General features: G+C 47.6%; 1 protein-coding gene across 1 annotated transcript in view; it reads right to left on the reverse strand.

Moving 5' to 3' along the window:
* Positions 1-9,031: 9,031 nt before the first annotated feature.
* Positions 9,032-19,738, reverse strand: part of ADAMTSL3 (ADAMTS like 3) — a 336,362-nt gene continuing 325,655 nt past the window's right edge. Inside the window, exons 28-30 of the mRNA XM_080807956.1 lie at positions 16,381-16,481; positions 10,411-10,625; positions 9,032-9,436 (exon numbers count right to left, since the gene is read on the reverse strand). Coding sequence (XP_080664082.1) covers positions 9,330-9,436; positions 10,411-10,625; positions 16,381-16,481 — 423 coding nt within the window. The 3' untranslated portion in view covers positions 9,032-9,329. The remainder of the gene's footprint in view (positions 9,437-10,410; positions 10,626-16,380; positions 16,482-19,738) is intronic.

Below are 19,738 nucleotides of genomic sequence, written 5' to 3' on the forward strand. Positions count from 1 at the left end.
GGTTGGTGGTGCTGAGGGCGGTCACACTGCCCCTCACCATGTTCAAGTTCATAAGAGGAACTGTGGTGCAACCAGCAAGGGGTCTGTGGGCTGGGAGTCAAGGCTCTGAGTTGGGGTCCCGATGACATCACCCTAGGTGAATGACTCATGTCTTTGAGCCCCAGTATCTCCACTCGTAAAAGGACATCCGCTCTGCTTAGTTCACAAATACTCCGTTTCGAGCATCAGATCATATGATTCATTGTAACCCAAAAGCAAAAGTGCTAAGCAAATGTCAGGCATTCACAGTAAGTCCCTTAATCTCGTTTTGTGCCTGTTTTCTCCATTTTCAAAGTAGGGTAACTAACCTACACACTACTCATTTTCTGGCCTGAGGCAAGGATTGTAAAATGACCGAATTTGCTCTGAGCTTAGGAGTAGTTTGATTCCTGAAAAGAGTCTTGTTCTGTCCAGCCCCACAAGCGCTGGAGAGCTCGTTCCAGAGAATGGAGAGCTTGGATGAGGAGAACGTGGTTTGAAAGACAGTACTTACGGGAAGGAAAAAGTTATTTGTTAGAGTAATTTTAGGAATGACTGACAGCGGTGAAGAATCTTCTGGGTAACCTTGGGTAAGGACGTACCTAATGGCCTTGCCGCGAGTCAGGGTTCAGGAGCAGGAGCAGGCTCAGGGTGAGGCAAAGTCCCGTCCTTCTCCTCCAGTGTGAACTAAGTGCTAGGAAGGGAGGGGAGGAATGATCCCAGTAAGTAAACCAGGAAGAACACGTTGCGTTTATGAGCACTGAAAATGTCCTGATGAATCACATTCCTATTGTCCCTTTTTCTTTGATAAATGATTGCATTCTGGGAGAGTATGGTTTAGTGTAGCACAAAGTTTGATCTTCTGTAGCTTTAAAGTTGTCTCAAACAACACGCTCACTTGAGAATGAGTGCACTGACATTTGGCTAAAACATTTTTAATATCTGAAAGTAGCTTGTTTTTATTTACATTTGTATTTATTAGTGAAAATCATGATATGTAGAATTCTTTATCTAGGCAACATTAATAAAGCATCAATAAAATGAATGAATTTTCATGAAATCATTTCTGTACCAAATTTTCTCTGGAAAAGGGAGCTTTTTAAATAAAGTCTTATCTAGGTTAACCTGTATATAACTACTCCTGCCTTTTCCATAGAAAACATGATTATAGGGGCGCCTATAGGTGCCTTATAGGTGGCTCAGTGGGTTAAAGCCTCTGCCTTCAGCTCAGGTCATGATTCCAGGGTCCTGGGATTGAGCCCTACATCGGGCTCTCTGCTCGGCAGAGAGCATGCTTCCCTTCCTCTCTCTCTGCCTGCCTCTCTGCCTGCTTGTGATCTCTGTCTGTCAAATAAATAAATAAAATCTTAAAAAAAAAAAGAAAACATGATTATAGACTCAAAATGAAACAGTAGGGAGTATGGCAACACTCTCAACCTGGCCCATTTTCTGAGCTAGACATTCAACTTCCTCTGCAATCTGATGGGGGTGGTCTACCCCTGGACAAAGGTTACCCCATAGTAAGATACATCCTGGGGTTTCCCAAGGCAATGTGACTTGAGCTGAGGACACAAAGATGAATAATGGCATGTCCCTATCATCTAACACTCAATGTAACGGATGGGAATAAGAGATTGGAACAGGGGGTACATGGGCCACTTAGCCTGGGAGTTCAGGAAAATCTCCCTTAAGGAGAGGACAGCTGAGCTGACCCTTGAGCTGTAATGACAACTTCTTCTATAGACTAGCATACGTGACCTTGCACCAATTATTTTCCCTCTCTGAACCCATTTCTTCATCTACAAAATTGACTTTAAAGGGTGTGTACCTGGAATATTTAAAGAATATAAAACTCAAGAACAGGAAAAAAAACGGGTCAAAGATCTAAACAGATACTTCACCAGACTATCTATAGATGGTGTATTAGTTTGCTAAGGCTACAAGGACAAAGTACCCCAGACTTGGGCGGGGGGGGGAGGGCTTAGACAACCGACATTCACGGTCTCACAGTTCTGGAGGCTGGAGGCCCAAGGTCAAGGTGTCGGCCGAGCTGGCTCCTTCGGAGGTCTGCATGGGAGAACCTGTTCTGTTCCTCTCTTCCAGCTTCTGGAGTTTTGCCAGCAATCTCATGTTGCCCAGCTTATAAATGTCTGTCTTCGTCTTCACATGGCATTCTCCCCGTGTCCAAGCACCCGTCTCCAAATCTCCCCATTTAATAACAATACCAGTCGTCCTGGAATTCACAGACATGCGACTTCCCCTAATGTCACTACCCAGCGATCCCATCCTAACCTGATCATCTGCAAAGACCTTGTTTCCAAATAAGGTCGTATTCTGGGAGTTAGAAGCTTTTTGAGGAGGGGAACACAATTCAACCCACAAGAAATGTCAAATAAGCACGTGAAAGGTAGTATCGTTAGTCATTAGGGAAATTCAACTTAAAACTACAATGAGATATCATGACATACATATCCAGGGCTAAAATGATAACACACACACACACACACACCAGGCATTTTGGAACATCTTCTGACAGTTTATAAAGGTAAACATACACGTACATATCACAGGGTCACAGAGAAGCAGGACATGGGAGTTTCAGGGGGTGATAGAAGTGTTTGGTAGGAAACCGTGTGGGTAAACAACTCTCTGAATTCGCAGAAACTGTAAGAACTGGAAGCCACGGAGTCGGTCTTACTGCCTGTAACATCACAGACACGGCTCCCCAGGACGCGGGGAGAACCCGGGAAGGAACGCAGACGGTGGCGGGTGAGTCTAAGTGTCCTGGGAGCAAGTCACCTGAGCACACGGAAGAGGGCGGGAGGAGAGGGGATGACCAAAGAGACACTGAGAAAGAGCGTTCTGACCGAACACTCTAAAGCTATGGATAAGAAGGCTCCCACACAAACACCGCACTCCGGCTGCTGAACGGTCCTTCTGTCACAGGGTTACGGGAAACCAAGAAGACTGTAGATCATGAGAGCCAGGCTTCTCAAGGTCACAGAGAGAAACTACAAAGAAAAAAAAGGCATTTGGTGACTAATGTAACAAAATAAAAAATACTAATTAAAAAAAAAATACCACCTCTGTTTACCCACACTTACTGAGAATTTGAGTAGAAAACACTTCTCAGTAAAATACTGACCTTTGGTGGAGCCTTCTCAAAAATCTTCCCTGGAAATCTTCAACCTCCTTACTAATTTGATAATGGTCATCTAGAGTTGTCCTTACATGAAAACCTTTAAAATAAAGACTTGAGCTAAAAAAAAAAAGAAAGAAAGAAAAAGGCATTGACTGTAGAAGTGACCGTATGGTGTGAACTGATACCTGACGTCTCAGGATGAACTCACAGATGCAGAAATAAACATGTGTGCGTGTGTTGTGTGTGTGTGTGTGTTTGCGCGGGTTAGTACGGATGTGCAGTCAACCTCAGAAACCTCCCAGTGGGCAAAGCTGGAATGATCTGAGCAACAAAATAATGACAGTTGGCATTTTTACTCAGTTACTTTGAGTTAAAATCCAAACTGTTGTTTTATATATATATTTATATTATATATATGTATATAGATATATGTAGAGAGCGAGAGATTGATTTAGATATATATAGATCTATCTATCTATTTCCTAGAGTCCATACTGATATAAATAAATAAATAAATGGGAGAGAAGACACATCTCTTCCTTACAGGATTCCAATCAGTAAAGGAATGAGGAAAAGAGAAACTCACCACTAGAACATCATCACGATAATTATTGTAGGCACAACCCATAAGATGCTATAAAACTAGGGGACAAAACTTTAAGGAGAAACAGAGCATTTTCACAGTCTCTAGGTATTGTTTCCAAAATACAAATATATTAATTACAAAGAGGGAAACGGTGACCTAGTAGAGAAGAAACCCGGCAGGAGCCACCTTAACCAAGGACCAAGGTAAACATGACCAGTAAGAGGGCATGTCGACAGCATGTCCCTCTGATGCCGCACCGGGAGAGAGGCAACAGTGCATAGCTGACTCTAATCCTGAGTAAATACCAGATCACCTCCAACAGAGGGGCACTCAGCAAAATCCCTGGCCAGTGTCATGGTCACAATTGCCATGGTCATGAAAGACAAGAAAACGGAAGCACCACGGTTTGGAGCCTTAAAGAGGCATGGCATTGAGGGATCGTGGATCAGAACCCAGGGCAGAACAGAGGACAACAGTGGAAAATGGTGAAATCCCATTAAAGTTTGCAGTTAATAGTGTTATGCCAATGTCGATTTCTTGGGGCGGTTTTTAAAGTTTTTATTTAAATTCCAGTTAGTTCACATGCAGCATAATATTAGTTTCAGGTGTGCAATGTGGTGACTCATCACTTCCATCATAACCCAGCTCTCGTCATGACAACTGCCCTCCTTCGCCCCCCATCGCCCATTTCCCCCAACCACCCCTCTTCTCTGGTCACCAGCAGTGTGTTCTCTAGTGAAGAGTCTGTTTCTGGGCTTGCCTCCCTCTCTCCCTCTGTTTCAGTCCTTTGCTCATTTGTTTCTTAAGTTCCACGCATGAGTGAGATCATATGGGATTTGTCTTTCTCTGATTGACATTTTGCTTCGCATAATACTCTCTAGCTGCATCCATGTTATCGCAAGTGGTGGGATGTCATTCTTTTTGATGGCTGAGTGATATTCCATTGTCTATACAAGCCACACCTTCTTTATCCATTCATTAGTCCACAGACTCTTGGGCTATTTCCAGAATTCGGCTCTTATAGATACTGATGCTATAATCATTGGGGTGCATGCGTACCCTTCGAATGAGCATTTCTGTATTCTTTGGGTAAATACCTAATAGTACATTTGCTGGATCATAAGGTAGTTCTAATTTTAACTTTCTGAGGAAACTCTGTACTGTTTTCCACGGTGGCCGTACCAGTTGCGCTCCCACCAAGAGTGCCAGAGGATTCCCCTTTCTCCTCATCCTCACCAACATTTACTGTTTCTTGTGTTGTTGATTTTAGCCATTTTGACAGGTGCAAAGTGATATCTCATTGTGGTTTTGATTTGCATTTTCCCAATGATAAGTAACGTTGAGCATCTTTTCACGTGTCTGTTGGCCATCTGGATGTCTTCTTAGGAGAAATGTCTGTTCATTTCTTCTGACCATTTTGTAACCACATTATTCTTTTTCGGGGTGTTGAGTTTTTATAAGTTCTTTACATATTTCAGATACTAACCCTTTATCAGATACGTCATGTGCAACTATCTTCTCCTATTCTACAGGTTGCCTTTTAGCCTTGCTGATTATTTCCTTCACTGTACAAAAGCTTTTTATTTGGATCAAGTCCCATTAATTTATTTTTGCTTTTGTTTCCCTTGCCTCAGGGGACATCTCTAGAAAGAAGCTGCTGTGGCCAACATCCAAGAAGTTACGGCCTGTGTTCTCTTCTAGGATTTCAATAGTTTCAAGTGTCTTATTTAGGTCTTTCATCCAATTGAATTTGGTTTTGTATGTGGTGCAAGAAAGTGGTGCAAGAAAGTTTCTTTCTTCTGCATGTGGCTGTCCAGTGTTCCCAGCACCGTTTGTTGAAGAGATGGTCTTTTCCCCCACTGGATAGTCTTTCCTGCTTTGTCGAAGATGAGTTGATCATACAGTTGTCGGCCCATTTCTGGGTTTTCTGTTCTGTTTCATTGATCTGTGTGTCTGTTTCTCTGCCAGGCCCAATTTCTTAGTTTCGGTCAGCACATCTGGTTATGTACAACGTTGACATTAAGGGAAGTTAGATGAAGGGTGTACCAGAACTCCCTGCAGTGCTTTTGTAACCATTCCATACATCTTAGTCACCTTAATATAAAAAGTTAAAAAAAATAGTTTGGTTTGTTCTGCCAGGCTCATTAGGTTTGTCTTTTCAACTCCAGCCATCCATCAGTCTATCAGCAAGTTTGCTTATAATTTCTGAGGTCGCTCTACACACCTGACAACACGTTTGACGCCAGGGACCTGGTGATGCCCCTGCCTTGGCAAGGCTCCGAGTTCAGCAAAGAGCTGTGGCGTGGGGTCCGAAGCTTGGCAAGGGGAACCATCCTGAATTGAGGAACCACGCTGGGATCCCTGGCGTGATGAAACCTTTCCTGTCTTTGCACTTGGGAAGGCTTGTTAGGGCTTGTTGCAAACTTCTCCTATCCTTTGCTCATTACAAAGAAAAGCCTGACAATCCTAGAATGACTTTTTCACCCTTTTCCTAGTTGATATGTAAGAAATAAAGTTTTGGGGTATTGACTTCATCACATCGTACATGAGAGGACCCAAGCCCTCCAGCAGGGCTTAGACTGCAGAATCCGGATTTCTTTGCATTCCTGCACAGTTCCTGAGGATCACCAAGTAGTTCCGACGGCCAAGAAAACAGCAAGGAGTTCCCAGGGAAATTTCTCTGAGTTGGAAATGACATTCCCCTCATTTCCTCTCCTTCCTTGTAATGCTCTCCACTCCCTGTAACCCATGTACATGGCCTTAGTTTGAGAGAGAGAGAGAGAGAGAGAGAGAGAAAACAAAGGGAAGACAAGAAAAGAAAAGAAACATGAAGAGAAAGGAGGGAGGGGAGAGAAAGAAAGAAAAAGAAAAGGAAGGAGGAAGGAAGGGAGGGAGGGAAAGAGGAGGGAAGACAAAACCGCACTTTCAGACATCAGGGGTATCCAACTGCTTATCTCCCGTGGAGCTCGGCCTCTTGAGGTTAACAGAGTCTCACAAGTCACCGTACAATGATTGATTTTTCTTCAACAGATAACCTCAGAAACCCCAAGGCCCGAGGCAAACGGAGGGGCATCTCAAGTTCACCAACATGACTCCCGTCTGTAAAGACTCACCGCCGATCCTGAAGCACCACACACACGGCTGGGACACAGAGGAAGTCATCTAGTGCCGCCAAAACGACTTCAGGCGCAGACATCTCACGGCAGTCCCCGAACTCCTCATCGTGGCCAAAAATAAGAGGGTGTTACCACCTCCTGCTCTCCTACTACCACCCTCTTCTACACTGTCTCAGTTGTCCACGAGGGCTTGTTTCCAGCCCTTCTGCCCTCGACATCAACGACAGTCCATAGGGCGTACATGATTGGGAAAAGGGACTCAGAGAGAACTTCTGTGTGATCGGTCCTGAATCTTGTCACCCACACTTCACAGGACAGCCCAGAGCAGGGAGCCCATCAGGTCTGCTCCTGGACTCCCAAGGAGGTGGCCAAGGTGACAACGGTCAAGGCCTCCAGAAACAACACAAATAAGCCACCCACATGTATAAGGATTCCACTGCATAATCCAAGTAGATTTATTTCTGAATGACTTAGGGGGTCATGAAAGAAACATTAACTCTTATGTTATAGGAACAGTAGTAAAATACAGTACACAGGAATGTCACTTGGACGATACCAAGACAACAGTACGATAGCCAACAAAAAAATAGCGACTTTAAATACAAAGGAGAAGCAATTTAATAGGAAATTTTGTTGATAAGAAAAAATATATGTCCCACGTTCTTTATTACATACTGTACAAAATAAAATATTGCACCTTTAAGTCATATAATAAATATGTACAAAGAGTATCTTACAAACGATCTTTCTTTTAATTTAAAAACCTTCCACAACCAAGTGTGACTGATGACCAGAGCCCCACGGGCTGTGTGTGCCCTTCACGTCCCCATCCTTCCCGGCCACCAAACCCTCCGCATACAGTAGTGCTCATTGTCAGTGTCAGCGAGGCTGAAGTTAGAACGTGACAGCTGGTGCTCAGAATACGCGGCAGAGAGACCCGCAAGCTTGCCCACGGACAAATCCAAAGCCCAAACACGCTGTTTGCTTCTTTGTGATCAGGGCCTCGGTCCACCACGACCTGCTTCAGGTGATGCCGTGGCCAACGGGCTGTCAGCGGCACAGGATGCTGGCCGAGGGAGGATGGCTGCGTCCTTGGGGCCGTGGGCCATCCAAAGCCATAATCGCTGGGGATGTCAGGGAAAGCAGCCCAGAACTGAATCAGCGTCAGAACATCACAACTTCACGCAAGCCCCAGACTCCGTCGACAGAAACAATTTAGTCCCAATTTACTCTCCACCCGGGCACCATCACCAACACCAGCACTGGCGCCAGTCTGAACACAACCCAACGCAACCCAGCTCGGCCCTCTCACTAACCCCCAACGCCAACTCTAGCCTTAACCCTAACATACCTTCCCCTCTCACCTCACCCAATCCTAAGACTAAAACGAACCCAAACTTACCCACCAAATCCTAACTCTGACCCCTAGCCCTACTGTCACTTCCAGCCCAACCCAAATTCACTTTGGATTTACCGACAGATCGGTCTGAATTAAAACACTTATTTACGATAATTCTTTTCAATCACCATGTTTGCTATTTGGATTACTTTCTTAGAACCTTCAGGATTATAAGAAATAAAAACCCTGAAATAGAAAATCCTCAGGAGTATGATTCTAGGCATAAATTAGGTCTAATAAGGCTTTGATTTTTTGTGTGCAAGAGAAGAGTGCTCAGAAAAAGTCTCATTCACAGCTCTTAAAAGAAAGCTTTGAATACATTTCAAAATCAGTAGAAAAGGTGAACTTGCCCTCTCCTTTGATTTCCGAGATGCCTCATCTGGTCACAGATCTCCATAGTTGTGAAATTGGTGGCAACGTCTACTCTGGGCTTTTGTCCCCGGGTTCTGTAAAAGCAAAGACAAGATGCCACCCCCCACCCCCACTCCCAGGGTCCTTGGATCAGTCGGTGCCATGAGCCTGGCCACAGGGACCACCTCTTCTTCATAGACTAGACTTAAGGAGCCATCAAAATGCCACCAGCACCACTCACGCCATCTCAACAACTACTGGCCAGGGCTTCCAAAGTGTAGATGCCTTATAAACAGGCTGAAACCCTAAAACTCGAGAGAAGAGGAGGTCATCAGTTGCCACGTGCCCGTCACATCTTCGGGACGTCCTACCCTCCACGAGTCCACACGTACAGGAAAAAGCAGCCTGTGACATCGCACTGGGGATCTGGGCAGTTTCCCTACTAGGAGGGCACGGGGAGGGTCCCAAGTGCAAGGGCACACCTGCCACGGTGTGTTTGATCGTCCCGAAACAGATCATCTCAAAGAGCTGGGATCAAACACCGGCCACCGGGAAAACAACAGGACATCCTGCCAGTGGTGAGTTCGCGTCGACCCTTGAATGCAGAATCTAGAGTTTTGAAAGAAAATCACATGCGTCTGAACCGGCTCCGTCGGGGCAAAGAGCTGCTCCGCTTGGGCTCCGGCTTCACAGCGGCATTCCGGCCCCGCCACACGTTTACCCTTCTCGACACGACGGACAGCACCTCTGCTTGTACAGATCGAGCGAACACAAACCGAGATGCTTCACGAACATACAGTAGTGCGTCGTGTCTGAGCAGTCTGCTGCAAAAAAGGGAACACAGAGACACCCACTGAACGCACAGCTCACCAGAGGAGTTACAAAAACTGAAAAAATAAAACCCTTTGAGTTTATGACAAGCCTAACACGGCGATCACGGAGCGAGCTGGAGAAACCCGGGCTTGGGTTTGCGGCCCGGGGAATAGAGTCACGGGCACTGTGACAGCGCCGGGTGGGCACAGGTGGCAGCTGCATTTGTGGGGAGCCCAGCGGCACGGATAGAACTGTTCGATCACTACGTCCTACACCTGAAACTGGTGCAAGCTTGTACATCAGCCGGAATCAGACAAAAAAACTGGAAAGCAACCCCACTAAGTTTGGGTTAGAGGCACGGCCCTACACGAGAGCCAGAAACTCACGGGGCTCACTTCTCATCCCGGCCACGTGGCCTCACCCTGCTCTCCGGGGCTTCCCAGCCTGGCCCACGCTCCTCCTCTCAGTGCTGAGAAGAGCAGGGGTGTGGACCCTTGGAAAACGGATAAATGGGATGGACTTGCTCCCTAGCAAAATATATGTATGATGAAATTTTATAAAAATGATATAACAATTATACATAATACACAAACATGTGTGTCTATGAACATATATAGTATTAAAACAATATAATGTATATATAATATAATAATAATATAAACATCTATGCCAAGAATCCCCGTCCTAGCTGAGGAGACCTCCCTCCGGGCAGAAGGGGAGTATGGTGAGGCGGTCAGACGTGGGGACAAATCCATCATAGCCAATGCCGCCGACGCCCACGGGATTCTACTGTTCTCGAAGGAATGCTGAGTCGCCCCCGCGGCAAAGGCGCTCATCTCCTAACATCCAGGATGCCACCTGCATCCCGCATGGCCGGTCAGCGGGGACACCAACAAGGCTGCCCCCCGCCTCCCCCCGCCCCCTCGCCCAGGTCTGGCGGGGACTAGGCCGCTGGCCGGCGGTGGTACCTGAGAGGGGTACGTACTCTCACAGGAAGGCCCCAGACAGTGCCGCCAGGAAGCCGGTTTCTTCTTCTGCACACAGTGTCTCTCGGCCACGGGTCTGCAGCTCCGGGAGCGGACACACTCGACCTTCCGGGACTGGAAGCCCCGGCCGCAGGCCGCCGTGCAGGGCCTCCAGGGGCCCGGGTGCCAGCACACGTCGCAAGCCCCCGCCGAGCAGTTCCTCCTCAACGTGGGTCTGAGAGAGAAAGAAGGAAAGAGACAAGGGAAAGAAACAGAAAGTGGAAATGGGAGAGGCGGGAAGTCACTCCCCGCTGCCCAAGCCTTTCTGTGTACTCGGTCTTTCATCCACGAAGGTTTTGGGATTAGGACCGTACTTGTCAGGTGCGTGATTTGCAGGGTGCGTGATGGGTGGCGCGAGCGTGACCAGGACAGGCAAGCCAAGCACATGTGTCCATTCGCTGCCCACACCGAGTCAGGACACGCGTCTCCAAGGACAGGCTGTCGTGCGAAGCTGGAGCAGGTCAGCTCACAATCAGCCACTTCGGATGTGCTAACGACACACAGACGGTTGTGCTTATGAAAGCACGTGGGGGAGGTTCGGGTATGAGTGTCACGAGTGTGGGAGCAAGCCGGTCTGCTAAGGGACGGCACTCAGAGTTGGCCACACCGTGACTCGTAGTCAGATTTAACACGGACTGTCTGGGGACAGGGATCTGTCTCTGGTTCTTTACACTGTCACACAGAACAGAGAGCTGGCGCCCTCGACTCTGGAAGATATCTAGCCTAGAAGAGACAGCTAGCTTGGTGGACACACTTTGGGGTACATGACCTTGTTCCCTGTGGCAGGGGTCCTGGGCAGTATCGCGGCCCTACACGGAACTCTCTCCCACCCCACAGGCGACCAGGAGAGAACCTCAGCTTCACTGTGCTGCCTCAATGACAGTCCTCATTCCAGGAATGTGGACGGTGTTGGAATAAGGCCTGTAATCACGACGTCTAAAGATCACGAAAGCCGTATTGTGCCACATGGGCCACAGAACCAGAAAAAGAAAATTCAGGAAAATAACAAAGAAGGACGCAAAACACTGAGAGCTGCAGAGGCTAGAAGAGAAAAAACCCCAACGACTTCTCATTTCGTGGTCTCAGTGCTTCCCAGGGTCTGATGGCATCCGCCCTTTGAAGTCCTGAGGCATTTTCTATTCCTGTAAAAGGTTCCTTACCAGCACGTGGGATCTAAAAGGAGTGTAGGACCACATTTTCCTTATCCATTCGTCCGTTGAAGGGCATCTTGGTTCTTTCCACAGTTTGGCAACTGTGGCCACAGCTGCTGTGAACATTGGGGTGCATATGGCCCTTCTTTTCACTACATCTGTATCTTTGGGGTAAGTACCCAGTAGTGCAATTGCAGGGTCATAGGGAAGCTCTATTTTTAATTTCTTGAGGAATCTCCACACTGTTCTCCAAAGTGGCTGCACCAACTTGCCTTCCCACCAACAGTGTAAGAGGGTTCCCCTTTCTCCACATCCTCTCCAGCACATGTTGTTTCCTATCTTGCTAATTTTGGCCATTCTAACTGGTGTAAGGTGGTATCTCAATGTGGTTTTAATTTGAATCTCCCTGATGGCTAGTGATGATGAACATTTTTTCATGTGTCTGTTGGCCATTTGTATGTCTTCATTGGAGAAGTGTCTGTTCATATCTTCTGCCCATTTTTTGATATGATTATCTGTTTTTTGTGTGTTGAGTTTGAGAAGTTCTTTATAGATCCTGGATATCAACCTTTTGTCTGTACTGTCATTTGCAAATATCTTCTCCCACTGTGGAAAGAACCAAGATGCCCCTCAACAGACGAATGGATAAGGAAGATGTGGTCCATATACACTATGGAGTATTATGCCTCCATCAGAAAGGATGAATACCCAACTTTTGTAGCAACATGGATGGGACTGGAAGAGATTATGCTGAGTGAAATAAGTCAAGCAGAGAGAGTCAAGTATCATATGGTTTCACTTATTCGTGGAGCATAACAAATAACATGGAGGACATAGGGAGATGGAGAGGAGAAGGGAGTTGAGGGAAATTGGAAGGGGAGGTGAATCATGAGAGACTGTGGACTCTGAAAAACAATCTGAGGGTTTTGATGGGGCAGGGGGTGGGCGGTTGGGGGAGCCAGGTGGTGGGTATTATGGAGGGCACGGATTGCATGGAGCACTGGGTGTGGTGCAAAAACAATGAATTCTGTTACGCTGAAAAGAAATTTTAAAAAAATCTTCAAATAAAATAAAATAAAATAAAAGGAGTGTAGGATCACCGCTGGAAATGTAATAAGATGGAGAAATTGTGATGACCTTACCAGCTCCTGACCCAAGTGTTATACAGCAGGAAGCAGTACTCCAAGTGGCCAGTAGGGGGAGACTCCATCAAAAGGTTTGTTTCAACAACAGGGTCACACCACACTAGGGTTTTACCAGGGAAGAGAGGAGGGTATCCCGTTCATTACAGGGCTTTTTTTTTTGCCCCAGTGGGTATGAATCCTAGGGGCCAAAAGGGTAGTTGCTTCGGAGAACCGGGCATAGACCCGGTACTCCTGGTCCTACCCCCCCATGCAGAGATGAGCTCTTTCTACCAAAAGAAGGTGAATATTCACAGAAAACACCAAAAAAAGGTATTTTAAAAGGATACCAAATTGTGCACAAGTGTTGGGTGGTCCCGTCTTATAAGAAATCGCCCACTTTTTTCGCATAAGTCATTCCGAGTTGACTTTTGCTGTTTCCAGCCCCAAGAACCCTAACTCACACAGCCACCTCTGCCTGATGGAAGGCTGGGCCGGCGGGAAGGCAGAAGGAGCCCCAGGGCTTACAACAGATCAGAGGACACAGGGAGCCAGAGAGCCACGTGGCAGTGGTAGTTCCAGGGGCTGGTCACTGAGGTCATGTGAAGGAAAGGTGGGTCCAGCACAGAGCAGCCCACATCCTCGGGGCCAGGGACAGGACAGGGGACGGGGCTGCCCCAGCTAGGGGGACGAAGTCTGGGCACTGGTGTGATGCACACATGTGCATGGGCAGCTCAGCTGCTCTCCCGTGTGGCAGGAAATCACAAAGTCACCCTGTTGCCACTAGAGTTCCCCAATGTCCCGTCCCTGTTCAGTGGAGCTCCTCCCCTACCTCACACAACCCCTTTCACCATCAGCCGGATGCAACATGGGCTCGCTCTTTCACACACTTCCGTGTTTCCTGTTCAGCTCCGCATATCTTTTTCTTTTTTAAAAAATATTTTTGTTATTTGAGAGAGAGAGAAAGCGCAAAAGCAGGGGGAGAGGCGGAGGGAGAAGCAGGCTCCCCGCTGAGCTGGACGAGGGACTCTGTCCCAAGACCCCAGGATCACCACCTAGGCCGGAGGCAGATGCTCAACGAACTGAGACAGACAGACACCCCACATCTTTTTCTCTAAAGCCCCATTTGGCCGTATATTGAGCCCCTGAGAGATCCTCCCACGCCTCCTACCCTCTCCACTACGTTTCTACCTCCTGTTTTCGCTGCCCTTGGTTGGAAAGCGCTGGCACATCCACAGTGTGTCCTGAAGGAAGGAGGCCGTGGCTGGAGCACTGAGAGAAGCGGGGTGTGAGGTTTGGGGTTTGGGGTGGGGCTGTAAAGGGAGGGAAAAGGGGCACCTGGGTTCTTGATTTCAGCTTGGGTGGTGATCTTGGGGTCGTGGGATCGAGCCCTACATCCGGCCCCCTGCTCAACGGGGAATCTGCCTGAGATTCTTTCTCTCTCCCTCTGCCCCTCCCCCACGCCCCCCCACCTTGCTCTCTAAAAATAAATCAATCTTCTAAAAAAATAAATAAATAAAGGGAGGGAGGAGTTGACCGTGTGACGTTTTCTAGGTCACCTTGCAGACTTTGGTCACCCTTCTTGCTAAGAGCGAGTGAGGTCTCTAAAGTGGCTTTAATCTGTGGGGGAGGTGGGGTGGGGTGTGGTGGTGGTGCGATCAGATTTGACTTTGGAAAGGACCGCTCAGGTTGCAGGGGGGGACTGGGCAGGAAAGGACCAACAGGTGGAGGGGGGACCCGTGGGATGGCTCGGCTACGGGTCATCATGGCAGAGATGGGTTCGAGAACATAATACAAGGAACCAAAATGTATATAAAAAGTTATCAGAGGGGGCGCCTGGATGGCTCTGTCGGTTGAACATCTAACTAACTCTTGATTTGGGCTCAGGTCATGATCTCAGGATTTTGAGATCGAGCCTGTGGGGAGCCTGCTCAATATTCTCTCTCTCCCTCCGTCTCTGCCCCTCTCCTCTGCTTTTGTGCACGTACATGTGCTCTCTGTCTCTCTCTCTCACTCGCTCTAAAAAAGAAAAAAAGTAATCAGAAAAATACAAATTATAATAGGATGTAATTTTTCACCCATCAGACTGGCAAAATTTTTAAAGACTGAAAACCCATATAATGTTCATGAAAAGGGGTGATCCTCATGCACTCTTGGTAGAGACATTCTGATGGTGACTTAGCAGTATCAGAATGAACACGCCTGTCGATTCAACCCCAGGCTGTACCAAAAACATAGCTGTTAGCGGATAAAGACATGTTCTAGGATGTTTACTACAGCATTTGTTTGGAATAGCAAAACCAAAAACCAAAAACCAAAACCAAAACCAAAAACAAAACAAAACAAAAAACCCAAAACCTGAAACACACAAATGTCCATCAGCAATGGAATGAGATAATAATGTTAAATACAACAATGGAAAAGAGCAAAGGGAATCTTATGTACTAAGATAAGGAGATAAGGAGATATGGAGATATGTACTAAGATAAGGAGAAAAAGCAAGTTTGGGAAAAGTACATCGGGTGCGTTAAAAAAGAAAGCTCAACACGTCTGTCTTTGAGAATGCCAAATGAGACATCTGGGGTGATCCGTGTCGGTCTGTGTGTGGTCTCCGTCTGCTCAGCAAAAGATAAAGCTAGGTTGTCTGTCGAGAGGGAGGGCAGCTGTTTCCAACCTTTTCCACTTGAGGAAAACAGGTCTGGCTGGGGTTGTGTTGTGCGGAACAGGAAACACAGGGGACTCTGCATTGCCAAACCTTACTGAAGGCCCAGAATGGACACTGAGCCAACTGTCAAGGTCACCTCGTGTTCTCCAGCAACCCTCAGGGTGGGGAGGAGAGAGAGGGAGCCATATTCTGAGCATCCTCTATGACCCAGGGTGCATAGATGTTTCAGACTAAGCCAACTACTTGAAACCTCCCAACCATAGTTTTGCGTGGACGGTAATACCCCAGTGTGTAGATTAGGACCCTGGGTGACCTGGGTCACCCAGGAAGAGAGCGGGAGAATTCCACATTCCCTTCTTAGTGCACTTTCTGGCTCTCCCTCCATTTTGCACTGGCTGGGGTGCGCTCCTCCAGGATGATGGAGTCACCAGGCAGAAGGAGTCCAGGTCTTGGGGTGACCTCATGGAACGGTACCCCTCTACCCCAAACCGAGCACCAGCTTTGACTCCTACACAAGAGAAAAGCAAAGTCTTTTCGTGTTTAAGCCCCTTCGCAAGGTAAAAGCTTGCTTCATTCTGCTGCACCACTGTGCCCGCCTCCTCGCCCAAAGTTTCCAGGCAGAGGAGTACACAGTCCGTGGCAAACACTGGGAAGATTTAAGCTGTAAACTTCAGTGAAATATCATTAGGCTTGACCAACTTTGGCTACGGAGGGAAAAATGCCTGTCCTCAATGCTACTCTTTTTTTTTTTCTCTTTGGGGTGTCCCTCTCCAAATCTGTTTCATGTCTACAGCACGTGTAACTAGAATAGTGGATACTAGTGACTCTTTCAGCCTCACGTACGCCGTCGGGGATGGCACTGTAAGAGAGCTTCACTGCTAGGAACTGTCGGTTGTGGGAGGTAGTGGACGGGAGGGTCATTCCACTGTCAGGAAGTCACGGCCACGGACTGGGGCAGGAGAGGGTTCGTGTGGCCCCGGGGCAGGTCAGTACCTCCTTCCGTCATCACAGCGGGGGTCAGAGCTGTCGTGCTGTTGACAGACCTCGTGTTGCTGCCGCAGCCTCCCCATGCGACCCGGGCAACGCGCAGGACACTGGAACGGAAGCACAAAGCAGAAGACGCCACTGTGAGCCCGCGCGTGCCGTGGTCCCAAGGCCACGCGCTGAGACGGGGCCGGGGGTTCCCAGGGGACGTCAGGGAGGATGGGAGCCCGGCTCTGGGGCCAGACAGCCTTCCCTCAGCATCTTCCTCCTCCTCTATACCCCCGCCCACCCCAGAAACTTAGACCACCTCTGGGGAGAAGGGAAAAGGAGGGGGCCAGTCTGTAATTGACAGGGCTTAGGTCCAATAATGACATTGCTTAAAACCATAAGCAACTGCCAAATTTGGGTTTTCCTGCTCTGAGCAAAAGTGGAGGCTCCTGGGTGAAGGTGAGTTCAATTACGGAAAAAAAAAAATCCTTTCCTGATGCAGTTCTTAATTTTCATGTAGTCATAACACATATTAATTTTTCCTTATACTCTGTTTTTCGCTTGAAAAGGCCCTTCCCATCACTCTGGTTCTATTTTCATTCACCTTCCTGGTCATGTCCTCCGTACCACAAAAGTTTTCAATTTCTACATCGCCCAACGTATCTGTTTTTGTCGTTGTAGCTTGTGTTTTCGGTGTCGTCTCTAAAAAGCCATTTCCTCACCCAAGGCATGCTGATTTATGTCTACATTTCTTCCAAGAGCTTTATAGGGTTAGCTCTTAAATTTAGGTCTTTGACCCACATTGAGTTAACTTTTTTGCATACGGCAGAAGCCAGGGGTCCAACTGTAGTTTCCTGTGTGTATGGATACCCAGGTGTCCGGCACTATTTGTCACAGAGATTAGTCTTTCTCCATTGAATGGTCTTGTTCCCCTTGTAGGAAACCAACTGTCACAGATCTAGAAATTTCTCTCCGGACCGTGAATTCTATTCCGGCCATCTGTATGTTTATCCTCTGTCAGTACTGCGCTGTCTTGATTGCTAGGGCTCTGTAGTAAGTTTTGAAACCAACAAGTCTGAGCCCTCCAACCTTGTTCTTGTTTCCAGATTGATTTGGCTATTCTGGGTCCTTTATATTTCCATGTGAATTTTAGGACTTTATTTATTCATTTGACAGACAGAGAGAGATCACAAGTAGGCAGAGAGGCAGGCGGGCGGGGGGGAAGCAGGCTCCCCGCTGAGCAGAGAACCTGATGCGGGGCTCGATCCCAGGACCCCGGGATCATGACCTGAGCCGAAGGCAGAGGCTTAACCCACTGAGCCACCAGGCACCCCCTCTCCATATGAATTTTAGGATCAGCTTATCAATTTCTGCAGAGAAGCCAGCTGGCATTTTTACGGGGGTTGTCTTGAATCTGCAAATCAATTTGGAAAGCACGGTCAGCTTAACATTAAGTGTTCTGATCCATAAATATGGGACGACTTTCTGTTCATTTAGATCTTCTCTCATTTCCTAAAAGAACCTCTTGCAGTTTAAGGTTTTTTTTAAACCATTCTTCTGCTATGGTTAATTACCCGGGAACTTTAAAGCCACTTAACATGGGTGTGTCCTCTCATTCCACTGCATGACTCGGGCTCACTCCTACACGAACGCTGCATTATTTTACTTACATCAGATAACACGAGCTAAAGACGGTCTGTCCACCCGTCCAATAAGTTGTTTTTCCTAAAAATTTCCTGTGCTCATTTGTTCTCCCATATGAATGTCAGAATTCCCTTAAGTTCCAAAAAAGAATTCTACTGTAGTCTTTGTTGGAATTATATTATGTGTTTCAGTTCATTTAAGGGAGCAGACGTAGACGTCTTTACAGTATGGAGAATACCACTATTTGTCCTACTTCTCCTTTGTGTGTTTCAACAGTGTGTTCTACTTTTCTTTACGGGTTTTGTTTCAGCTAATTGTATGTCAGCTTGGCTGGGCCATGGTGTGCCCAGGTATTTGGTCAAGGGGTATTCCAAGTGCTTCTGGGAGGATGTTTCTGGAGGCGATTAACCTCTAAATCACTACTCAAAGGAAAGCAGATGGTTTTCTCCAGTGTGGGTGGGCCTCACCCAATCAGTTGATGGGCAGCCAGGCCAACAAAACCCCTGACCCTCCTCCAGGGAAGAGGGAATTCCTCCTGACTGTCTTTGAACTGGGCTGTTGGCTTTTTCCTGCTTTTGGACTCAAACTCAAATGCTGGCTCTTCCTGGGTCCGTAGTCTACTGGCTTCTGGGCTAGAGTGACACTATCAGTGGTCCTGGATCTTCCGGCTTCCCGACTCACCCTGCAGCTCTTGGGACTTGCCAACCTCCAGAACTGCATTAACTCATTAACTCATGCACGCACACACACGCACACATGCGCACACATCACACACATGGGCACACATGCACACACATGCACACACACGCGCGCACACACACGTACACCCTGTTGGTTCTGTTTCCCTGGAGGACCCTGGCTAATGTGGACATATAGATATGGGTCCCGGGAGGTGGGTGCTGCTGTAACAAGTGTCTGCATCTGTGAAGTGGTTCTGGAGCGGGTGATGGGTAGAGGCTGGGAAAGTTCTGAGATACTTGCCAGAAGAAGCTAAACTGCCTCGAAGGGCGCGTTGTTAGAAAGAGGGACATTTAAGAGGACTCTGATGAGGTTTCAGGTGGAAGTCAGGAACGTGCTTCTGGAAACTGGAGGAAAGGCAATCATCCTTCTCAAATGGCCAAAACCCGGGGCACGTGGGCGGCTCGGCCGGTTAAGCGTCTGACTTTCGGTTTTGGCTCAGATCGGATCTCAGGGTTGGGCTCCGTGCTCACTGGGGAGTCTGCCTGAGATTCTCTTTCTCCCTCTGCCCTCCCCTCATTCACACACAAACACTCTCTCTCTCTCTCTAATAAATAAATAAACTTAAAAAAATAATATGGCAAAAACTTGGCTGATTTGAGTTCTGGTGTTTTGTGGGTGATAGAACTTGCGAGTAATGAAATCGGATGTTCCGCCAGGGAGACTTCTAAACCAAGGGCTCGGGGTGGCACCGGGCTTCCCCTTAGTGCTCGGAGCAGAATGTGAGTGGACAGATAAACGGAAGGAATCATTAAACGAAAAAGGAATCGTAACTGAAGGAGCCGGAAAATTCTCAGTCCATCCACGTTTCAAAGAATGAGGAAGTATGTTCTGGAAGGAACACTAAGGGTGCGGCTGGACAAGCCCTCCCTAAGGAGACCCCCCCAGGAGTTCGTGAGCCATCCCCGCGGAAGCCGGGAACAGAGACGGGATTATACAAGGAGAGGCAGTGAAGGGGCGGTTAAGGAAGGCTTCAGAAGCTGTGGATTCTAGGGGC

This window comes from Martes martes, assembly GCF_963455335.1.
Source record: "Martes martes genome assembly, chromosome: 7".
Taxonomy (NCBI): domain Eukaryota; kingdom Metazoa; phylum Chordata; class Mammalia; order Carnivora; family Mustelidae; genus Martes; species Martes martes.